The sequence below is a fragment of the Fragaria vesca genome, linkage group LG1 (assembly GCF_000184155.1).
Source record: "Fragaria vesca subsp. vesca linkage group LG1, FraVesHawaii_1.0, whole genome shotgun sequence".
NCBI lineage: Eukaryota > Viridiplantae > Streptophyta > Magnoliopsida > Rosales > Rosaceae > Fragaria > Fragaria vesca.
The window spans coordinates 14707686-14718119 of record NC_020491.1 but is presented as its reverse complement, the minus strand read 5'-3'; the positions used below and the strand labels follow the sequence as shown (position 1 = coordinate 14718119).

General features: G+C 38.3%; 2 protein-coding genes and 1 non-coding gene across 4 annotated transcripts in view; all 3 read right to left on the bottom strand.

Moving 5' to 3' along the window:
- LOC101299136 (putative ribonuclease H protein At1g65750-like) overlaps positions 1 to 313 on the bottom strand; it is a 4319-nt gene extending 4006 nt beyond the window's left edge. Inside the window, exon 1 of the mRNA XM_004289319.1 lies at positions 11 to 313. Coding sequence (XP_004289367.1) covers positions 11 to 313 — 303 coding nt within the window. The remainder of the gene's footprint in view (positions 1 to 10) is intronic.
- Positions 314 to 2395: 2082 nt separating this feature from the next.
- LOC101295170 lies at positions 2396 to 3752 on the bottom strand. Of its 2 annotated transcripts, XR_183746.1 has the most exons (3): positions 3525 to 3752; positions 3152 to 3329; positions 2396 to 3054 (listed from the first exon to the last, which is right to left on the bottom strand). It is a non-coding gene; the product is annotated as an uncharacterized LOC101295170 (transcript). The 2 variants fall into 2 exon arrangements; XR_183745.1 differs by having other exon boundaries at positions 2396 to 3329.
- A 2265-nt stretch (positions 3753 to 6017) lies between these two features.
- On the bottom strand, positions 6018 to 8635 carry LOC101294886 (thioredoxin-like protein AAED1, chloroplastic-like). Its single transcript, XM_004288227.1, has 7 exons — positions 8345 to 8635; positions 8056 to 8102; positions 7849 to 7963; positions 6723 to 6767; positions 6570 to 6629; positions 6368 to 6463; positions 6018 to 6248 (listed from the first exon to the last, which is right to left on the bottom strand). The coding sequence occupies exons 1-7, from the start codon at positions 8630 to 8632 to the stop codon at positions 6129 to 6131; spliced, it is 771 nt and encodes a 256-aa protein (XP_004288275.1). The 5' UTR covers positions 8633 to 8635; the 3' UTR covers positions 6018 to 6128.
- Positions 8636 to 10434: the final 1799 nt, after the last annotated feature.

The window sequence follows — 10434 nt, the reverse complement described above, 5'->3', positions numbered from 1 at the left end:
CTTCTCTGACTAGCACATCAATATGACTCTCACTATAAGACTGCAACTCCAACTTGATATCATCATTCCACAAAATGCAGAGACCTCCTGCTCGGCTGACTCGCTTTCCATGCTTTTGTCGCACAACTTTATAATTGACTGTAAACGCGTTTCTCCACCCAATCTTTCTTCGAACATCATTCATCTCTGCTACAATACATCTTGTTTCAGATAAGAAAACCAGTTTGGGAAAGTTTAGGGTTACCAACCCTTTGAGCGCGTCAACTGTCCAAGAGTTCCCAATCCCTTGGCAGTTCCAGCACAAAGCATTCATTTCTCGTGATGGGTCAAATCCGGACCCATCACGGAGAGATGTTGAGCACACCTTGAGCTGTTGTTAAGACTCATCTTCGTCCCCTCGCCCTCCTCTCTGTTTGCGACAATACCACTCCTCTGTGGAATCTGTTTCTCAGAATTATTTTTACTTTCTTGGGCCCCAGCTGCTTGGGCCTGGCCTTCTAGTAGGGAATTAAGACTCAGCCCATTCGTAGAATTCATCTTGAGTTGAAAAATATTCCCCGCCATATCTGCTTTGAAACTTTCTCTGAAAATCCGTCCCAAATCCTTGATTCCAGTGTCCGACCCTAAAACTAGGTGATTCTCGCCATCAACTCCTCCACTAGTCACGCCAGCAACTATCATATCAGACTCTCCGAGATTTGAGCGACCACTTTCCTTAAGAATTACTCTCGAAACTTCCTTCTTTTTGGTCTCACCTCGAGACCCAATGAGATCCAAATCCCCATCCTCTCCTACCTTTTCCAACACACATGGACTACGCTCTAGTCCTGATTTTTCTCCCTGAGATTGGAAAGTAATCAACGTAGAAGATTCCGCATGCGTAACTCCATCCACTACCACATCCATCTTCGGCGGCTGGGCTCCGCCGTTGGTCCCAAATCTCCGTCTCTTACCGCCGCGCCCATCTCGCTCCCCCATCTCCGAGCTGCTATCCACTTCCATGTCATCCTCCCTTCTCCGAATTCCCCCTTCCATCTCTAATTCCGATCGAGTCCTGACAAAACCTACTGACTGTAACTCCGGCGCTGTCATCACCCATCCTGTTTTCTTTTTTGGGTATAGGCCAAAGCGCCAAGCCCCAGCCGTAGACACCTGCTCTTTCTCCCTTTCCCTGCTTCGCATCTTGTTAAGCAGCCATTCCTCCTTCCTGTCTACATGAATTAGATTATCATAAGACGGGGCAGTTAGTACCCCTGCTTCTCTTCTCGGACACTTTCCACCTGTATGCCCCATCAATCCACAGAAAAAACAGAAGTGAGGAAGGCGTTCATATTCAAGCTCAAAACGGCCACTTTCCGACCACCCCGATGGTCGGAAACTCACCCACTTCCTCAAAGGCTTACTGAGATCTATACCCACCCTCACTCTCAAAAACTCTCCCAAACACGGGTTACTACTACCCCGGGCCGCCTGCGCAAAAACTCCAATTGCTTGACCTATGCAACGTCCAGTGTTTTCGACAGCCCCATCTCGTAAATACGCCGGCGGCAGCCCTCTAATCCGGATCCAAAAGCACTGAATACTCAGATCAATCTCATCCTGGTTCTCCTCACCAGTAGTCACAGCTAGCGCCAATAACGCCTTGTCAAAAGTCCACGGACAACCTCTTTTTGCTCTCTTCAGATCTGCCTCATTTTTGAACGTGAACAGAATTCGTCCATACTCTCCTACCCGGCTCACCGTAATCCTATTCCGATCTGGGGGCTCATCCTTAGGGATCCACAAATTTTTCATTGTGTTTGCGAGGAACTCCAACTTGAAACTTTTATGAGTGAAGAGTTCACCAACCATGAACCATCTTCGAGAACCCTCCTTCAGATCCTCTGGTGGCATGACCACCTCCACTTCCGTTTCACTGATGGCCAATCTCTTCGCAAATTTTCCAACAACATCCTCCATATCGCACAGAGACTGAGCGACTACGGTATAAACTTGAGTGATACTTGAGATCAAACTAAACATACAATGAGAATGGCTAGACAGCCGTCACTCTTCTATGAGAATAGAGGAGCGAAACCCTAACTCTTATGGAGAGAAGGGACAACGTTTCTGGTTAATAATAAATCATAGATTAGCTTGGATTTCAAATTTTCAATGAGAAAATTGGGAAATGGTATTTTGAAATAGGCAAATGAGATGTATATCATGATTGTCTCGTATCCTGTAACTACGATGAAGTATAGACTATAGTTTCGGTTTTTCAACATGAAGTGTACCTACTTCATAGATTAAAAATTTTTTTTTCGGTTTTTAGATATGAGGTATAAGACGTAACGTTTGGTTATATATTTTTCTATAATCATTTAGAGTTTTAAAAATTATATGAATAGCAATTAAAAGAATCGAAACCAAATAACAAGTTTTATTATTCTCTCACCCCGGTTACATTGTACATCATATCATACTATAATACTATTCAATACAAAATCCATGAAAATCACTTTCCTAACTAAACCAAAACTGGAACATTCACATTTGATAAAGACCAACATACGTTCAGTTGCGTCAGTTACAAAGAGAACTGAAGATTTTGACGAGTACTCGCGCGTCTAAGGAAGAAGGGCAAGGTTAGAAGCTCCTCCTCTCGCTCGAGTACTTGGCCGTCACTTGCACCATCACACCATTCAACCCATACAAATCAAATTCTAACACAAATAAACGAAAATCTTTTTATATGATGGAAGATATTTCTATTATCCCTATCAATAATGATCGAGTACAACATGGTATTAGAGATATGGTGAAAAATCTGGATAGAAAATATTTTTCTAGAAGTTCACTGGCCTTGTTGAAGAAGCCAGGTAAGCGTTTGGAGAGGGAGCATCTGCCTCGTGACAACTTATGTTCCTCAAGGATTGAACTGAAGGATCTATGAAAGATAGATGCATGTTGTGTTGAAGACGTCTCTTCTACAATGCAAACAGCTTTCACAAATTCTTTTGAATCCTTGTGCTCACATCTTTTTTCTTTAATTGTCATCATTTCCACGTCAATCTATTCTTGAGAAAAATAAATTAAACCCATCAACAGGAAATGCAGTATGAATTGATAATCGATATAAAGTACCAGAATTATTATCACAAACTAATACCCTCAGGCGCTCTGCCAGTACAGGTCAAACGGAGAGATGGGGTCAGTGAAGGTCAAGTTCTCCGGTAAGACAAGAAGATTCTAGCCCAGCTACTTCATCCTCAAACGATCGAGTACCAGGCCAAATCGTCGATCTCCGCTGGAACTGACCCAGCTTGGGTGTACTTCTTCTATCGATCCTGATATGCATAGAACATAAATGAGCAAACTGAGCGAATTGAATAGCAGAAAGACGATTCTACACATACAACATACTTGACCAAAAACAACTCAAGTCACAAACATAAAAACAATGGGATGCATGACAATTGGATCATTGGATGCAAGGCATGTACGACAACAAGGATATATATACAAGCAGAAGAGGATCATACCATAACTCATATATGAAAGGATAGGTCAGTGACGTTTTGATCTGTAGTTCTGTATTGAAGACCATGAGGAATTATCACCATGTAGATGGTGATTGTTTATAAAGCTGTAGGAGATCTATGTTCTAGACTAAAAGCAATGAGGGATTTGTAGCAGCAGTAATAGAGATATGATGAGGGCTAGCTCTGAGCTTTGAGACGCCTCCTCTTTCTTGTTGTTTTGTTTTGTGTGTTTATGTTGATGGAACGAGTGAGATTATATAGGAGGTGAAGTGATATAGATACTCCCACAATTTTTCCCAACACTCCATGGCATTTCACATCTTTATGTTTTTGGAAATGTTATTTCAGGCTTCTTTTCAATTACAACCACACAAAGTAATCAAGAAACTATAACCACAAAAAAATATATATATATTTCTATTTTGGTTTACCATTTCTTAAAAATCTGATAATGTTCATTGATGTATCACGTATAGATGAATGACTGTAACTCATAAAATTATATTAAAATATGTGTTAACTTAAAAGAGATTTACTATAGCGGAACGTTTACTATTCAATATAAATATTCGACGTTAGTTACGTGCCGTGTAGTGAAACTTGCATCCGAGGTCCTTAACCACTAACATAGTTCGTACGTTTATTGTTAAGTTCATTAAATATGACAGTCACGTTTAGTATAGACTTAGGTAAACATTTAAACACGATAGTTAAACTCTGATTTTCAAATTAGATCATTTATTTCTATACGTACATCCCCGTTAACTTTACAATGGTTATTGTCATTTTTTTCTCTCGTAGTAGTTACTCGTGTAGGTGAGCCTTGACTTGTTGGTTTCCTTGCCTAACCACACTATGTAGGTCATGGATTCAAATATCAGTGACACCAGACTATTAAATTTCTAACATATGCTAGTCATAACTCGTGTTTCTATCTTTCTCAACTTTGCACCTTCGGTCTTAACTCTTAACAACAATAGCACACCGGGCTTATTAATAGGAACAGCTATTAATAACTCTAGGGTCATTTTGATTTTAACTCACCCAACAAGATACATAACAACAGCTAGCTGCCCAGCTAAGTGAAAGTAACATAATGCTAAGTTTTCGCAGGTGTGCATACATGTTCCTCACTCAAGCGCTAAGCAACATGATACTATATGCATGTTTTCACTTAGTTTCTGGTAATGATACAATAAAATGCTAAACAAAAAAAGAGATATATTAAAATAATGATAAAATTAGGGTGATGTTATTAACACATTTCTTCTTTGCTATTAACGCACCTTATTTGTTTTCTATCCACACAGCTCAATTTTATTTACAAACTTACTTCTTGAATTTGTTTCATGATTGACTCTCATCATAAAACGGATGTGTTAACAACAAAAATTGGTGTGTTAATAGCACCACCATAAAAATAAATAAATCTAAAAACTATGTTGGATGGGGTTAAATTGGGTGGGTTAGGACTTGATCTCAGATCTAGTCAACTTTCATGCAGGTTGGTGTTTTTAGACCCTAATTTGCACCGTTTGTCCGATGCGATTTCCTAACCGCCTCTTTCAATGCAAAACAGTGCAATACTGCATTTTTTTTAGTCAAATGCCCACCCTTAAATGATATGATGCATTGATATAGCACTACGAACCGGCTCAACGGAAGACTAGCGTATGCCCTTTTTGCTAGCTAATAATATTGATGAGTTCATGTATCTAAGATTTGATTTTTTAAGTTTAGGTCGCTTAACTAACAACGTTGAAGTCATCAATTCAAACTTTACTGACATATGTGTCGATGTGTGAGTTATCTAATAAAAAATTTAAAAAAATTTAATTAAGATTTGATTATATATATATATATATATATTGAATAAATTAAAGATTGATTTTTCTTTTTTAAGCAAAAACACATAATAACGAACGAAAAAAAAACCAAAAACATATGGTTTTATTGAAATACAATCTCTTTCGGTAAGTAATTTTGGCAAAATCTGGTTTTGCTATGTAGTCTTAATTAAAATTGCTTGTTTTGGTATATAACATTTCCCTGTTTGGTAAGCAATCTTAAATGCAATCCTTCATCTCTGGTTCATAATATTCCTTTGATTTGGTAAGCAATAATTCCTCCGAAGAATACACAGATTCTTATTTGCTGGTAACACCTCATACGTTAACAAAAGTTTCATATTATCATCCTACTCAATTCAAAAACACAGTTAAAACAAAGTTCTATCAGCAAAATTCAAGTTTGTTCAGTAAACATTGTTAGGATAACGGGAGCACATATAGGTGAATGATAAACTTCAACAAGGAGGGTCCTTAGGAGAAGGGAAACCACAATAGTACACTTCTAGGGTAGAAATCGGTAAACTCAGCTATATACTTCTATTATTTACTCAAAATGTACAAAACATCATGTTACTGATATATGATAAAATATATATGTTCAAATATGCTTGCCAATGCAGATAAATGAAGATGCTGTATAGACATTCAAATATATATTGAAGATTAGCTACACGTATAGGATTTCTTACCACTAATGAAAGGTTGGGTCAAATTTCAGTATCAAACCCCTGAAAAATCTATAGATGGTACAGTTTCAAGATACAGGAACTTTGCAGCAAACATCAAAGATATCATCTAATGGGGCATGATCACCTGTCCCTTCGTCTTTCCGAGCATACAATAACTGCTTCCCTTTGAAGACAAACATCCCTCCCTGATTATGATAAAATTGAGGACAAGATCATTTCAGAAAAGTTTAACTAAATCCATAACCAGGATGCATGTACATCTAATCCAACTCCACAAATACTGGAGACATATTAGAGATCAAACCTGTTGTAACACACTATTTATATCATCTGGAGTGGCTTTAATCGTATAGTTCGTTAGAGCTTTCTGCAGCGCCTCAAATCTTGAGAACACCTTTGCCTATTATATCAGAATTTCACACAGAGGCATCGAAACACCATAAATAGAAATAGTAATTATATCCGAAAGATACAGCAGAGAGCAGGAATGCAACATAAGAGCTTACACTAGCTGGATTGAAGAATGTTCGACCCAATCCAAAATATAAGCCCAAAACATCATATGCCTGTCATAAAAGTGTCAAATCAGAGTCACAATCACCACTCGCCAGAATAGAATACTCACGAATTGTATTATGTAATGTAGCAGATATTAGTACCTTACGATCAGGATCAGCATAAAGGGAATCCATGGGAAAGGGCAGCTGGATTGAGAGAACATCACAGGGAAAATAATAAGAGCTCCAAGAATCAATAAGAAGTCCATGGTATAAAGACACAAATATATAACTAGGAAACTGCAAAAACGACTTTGGATGTTGAAAACTCATTAGGAAATTTCTATTATTCAGAGGTTATTAAGTGTTTGAACCACTTTCTTTAAAGAGCACAAACAGCATGATCTCATATTCTGCTATAATCCAGCCGAAGTTTCTCAGAAAGGAAATGTCAATAAGATACTTAAGTCAAACCACAGTACTTGATATGGTCCCATGGGACTCATAGTATTTAGTACTTAAAATGATCACGACACAAGAAAACTTGTCCCGGTAGACAATGTATTTGCTATTAGTAGCTGGAAATGTCATCCTGCAGTTAGAAAGCATATAACCAAGTATCAAAACCATTATCATGTCAAATGACAGCTTATTTTGGAGACTAAAAATTTTGAACATTTGAAATAGACGAAGAAAAGTAAAGTGATTAAATCATTCGTGTTATTCATCAACTGAACTATTCCTTAGATAAACAAGTCACATGACATGAGAGTGCCCGGCCGTACATATGTGACTGCACACATTGTGACCAAGAAAGTCGAAGAAATTATCGTTTTTATCTTTCTAATCCAGTGTATAGCAGACAAATGCATAGCTGCATCTACAAAGATTCAGTTTCCTGAACAGGTTTGAACAACCATAATATCAGAAAAGGCTTTTCTTTTGATGGTCAGAAACACACATAAGTGCATAACATAACACACATGATCACCAACTAATAACAAAATGTTCATGTTTCAGTGATAAAGTATGACGATTATACAACAAAATTAGCAGCTATAATTTAATCTAACATGTGTTTGATGCATGTCCGCTAGCATGCCTTCCTGACAGGCATCCATTACACCCAAATTATTGTTTAAAACAATTCCCATTATCTGAACAAAATAACTGAGCTTGATACTTAACAAGCACTCTATAGATATATGCACCTAAAAGATTCTAGGATCAAATATACTTCCAAAAATGCAACTTCAGAAATATTGCACGAAAAGGAATGTAAAAGTACCCGTTCTGCAAGGATACGAGCTTTATCAGGAGTACCAACACCGACCGCAATTAGTTTCACACCAGCCGAGTCAAATCTAGCTTTTGCTTCTTTTAGAGCTGAAGCAAGTTCCCAACTAAAAGAACACACACGAAGAAACTAGTCATAACAATCTCCAAAGACTCATGTAAAACCCATCCAACATTACTAGTTAAGAAGATACTTTACCAGCAAACGCATCCAAAGTGCCTCAATAGCGCAACAACAACTATTCCCTGTAACAAAATGCGTCAAGAAACTATTTCAAAAGTAACCCACCACACATTCAAGCAAATATACAATTTTTCATTGTTATGGCTCACATTTTAGTGTACATAACACTATCTTGGCGGAAAATGTATCAAAGCAAGTTTCATATAATCATAGACTATAGCTTTCTTTACTTCACAAAGAATCAAAATTGCAGAGAATTTGAAAAGAAAAGGATAGTAAATTATAGAGTTTTACAGTGATAGACCTCGTTGTGATCCAATAGATCGTTGAACAGGACGGAATCACCAGCAGCGGTGAAGATACCGACTTCACCGAGGACCTCACCTATGCTGGGGCTGAAATCCAAAGCAGAGGATGTGGTGGCTCTGGAAACGACGAGTCGTCTAGCGCCAAACCGAGCTGTTGGTTTTGGGGCGTAGAGAGAGTGAGGACTGGATGGTGAGAGTGAGAGAGATTGGGAAGATGGATGAGAAGGAAGAGAAAGGGTAGGAGGGGATTTCAGGGTCAGGGTTTGTGTGGAGATTAGGGCCATGGCTTTGAGAATCACCCCCTTGGAAGAAGCTGAGATCGAGTAGGAAGTATAAAGGTGCAACCGCTTCTTTGTGTGGCGGGAAGAATTTCTTGTTAATTATAATCAAGAGATTTTATGTTGCTTTCAGACTAGTCGTCCCAGGAATCAAGAGCTTTGTCTTCATAGCTAGAAGTTAGAACCATCGCTTAGGTCTGGCCCACCTTCACTATTAAAGTATTAAGTGATAAATGACATAGAGGGTGGCGGAAAAGACTCTATATTGGGCCCACAACATCGAGCCCAAGACCCCAAGCCTAGGCCCAACAGAAGCCCAAACCTGAAGAAAGCAGGCAGAATCCTTCTACCATAGCATTTGCACCGCCGACTAGATATCTAGCATCTAACTCTTCTCTCCATCATTGTTACTCTTTTCAAACACTGATGATCAACTGACGTCCGACTAACAAGCCCGACAGGCAACAAGGAGCCTGTTGAAATAAGCAACGAATATGCTGCGAAGAAGATAGAAATGATGCATCACCACCCAAGCTCTCTTCTCCTCAATCCCATCGCTGATCTCCAACTTTCACACTCGAGAACACCTAAGCCAAACGAATCAATCGAGAACGAGACCGAGACAGGCCTTCACCGTGATAGATTTCCCCAACCACCACAATAGCAAGCCACGACGCAACTCACCACTGACCACCGACAAGTGTAGTAGACAAGTTATATAGTAAGGGATTATGAGTGAGGAATGTCATGCCTAAGGGATTGAAAAACTCATTCTAGCTAGATAAATGTGCAAATGGTCACAAACAAAGACTCACAGGTAAACCAAAGTTTATGATGATTATATGCAAGATAGAATAGATTTGATTTTTTTATTTTGAAAATGATTTGATTCGGAGATAGCAAAATAAATACTTGAATGTAAATTAAACTTAGCTAAATTAGATGTAATGAAATTGACAAGACTTACCTTGAAGTTTAATTTTACACTGTCAATGAGAAATGTATCATAAGAGAAATCAAGTTTTTCTACATTGTCAACGTCTTCCCCTAGCCTAGACGAAAAGATTGAAAAGAAGACATAATCAACCTGCTTACCATTCATAAACAGGGGATATACTATGACTATTGAGAGTTTAAGACCCACGTCAAGTCAAATTAACATTTTTATTGGTGAACACAGTACCTTGTGCTTTGATAGTTAGGAGGAAGAGTTAATTTTTAATCCACCGTTGTGCATATGAGTCAAATCTAGTAATGACATATCAACCCTATTAGGCTTACAGGACTAGTCAATCATGCAATTAGCTAGGTAGAGAAAACCCATTGTTTAGAGTTTAGACCTAACTAGGCCACATGCTTAAAATTATTATGTTCCATCAAACACCTATTAATCTACACATGCATGCTTTAGGACAAACTGACCATGGAATAGCTTGGAGATCAAAACATATATAGATATATCCCTAAACATATAAACAGCTACATGTATCTGTCTCCCTATATATTCATCTAAGCAATCACTTTTTACAAGCAACCTACATCCCTATATGCTTAGCTGAGCCTCCCAAAATGAATTATTTCACCTACTTGGCTTTAACACAAACCAATCTAGACATTCACATTGTCTGTATCTAATTAATCTGGGTTTGAATGAATTACTTCCGCATTGAAGATGCTAACCACAAAGTTTGGTTCTATTATGTTGCATGTACACCATCTGTACACCAAAACAGAAATGCCAGAAGCCAAACAATAACGTAACTCTGATTTGGTTTCTGGGGGCGTGATACTCGCAAAGGCTTCTTTTT

What these genes read in the sequence shown, in the direction of transcription:
- LOC101294886 (XM_004288227.1), bottom strand. Translation starts at nt 8,632, where the DNA reads ATGGCCCTAATCTCCACACAAACCCTGACCCTGAAATCCCCTCCTACC. An exon ending in ATGCTGATCCTGATCGTAAG is followed by an intron (nt 6,630 to 6,722) that starts GTACTAATATCT and finishes CTTTTATGACAG; the next exon opens with GCATATGATGTTTTGGGCTT. An exon ending in TAAATAGTGTGTTACAACAG is followed by an intron (nt 6,249 to 6,367) that starts GTTTGATCTCTA and finishes TATCATAATCAG; the next exon opens with GGAGGGATGTTTGTCTTCAA.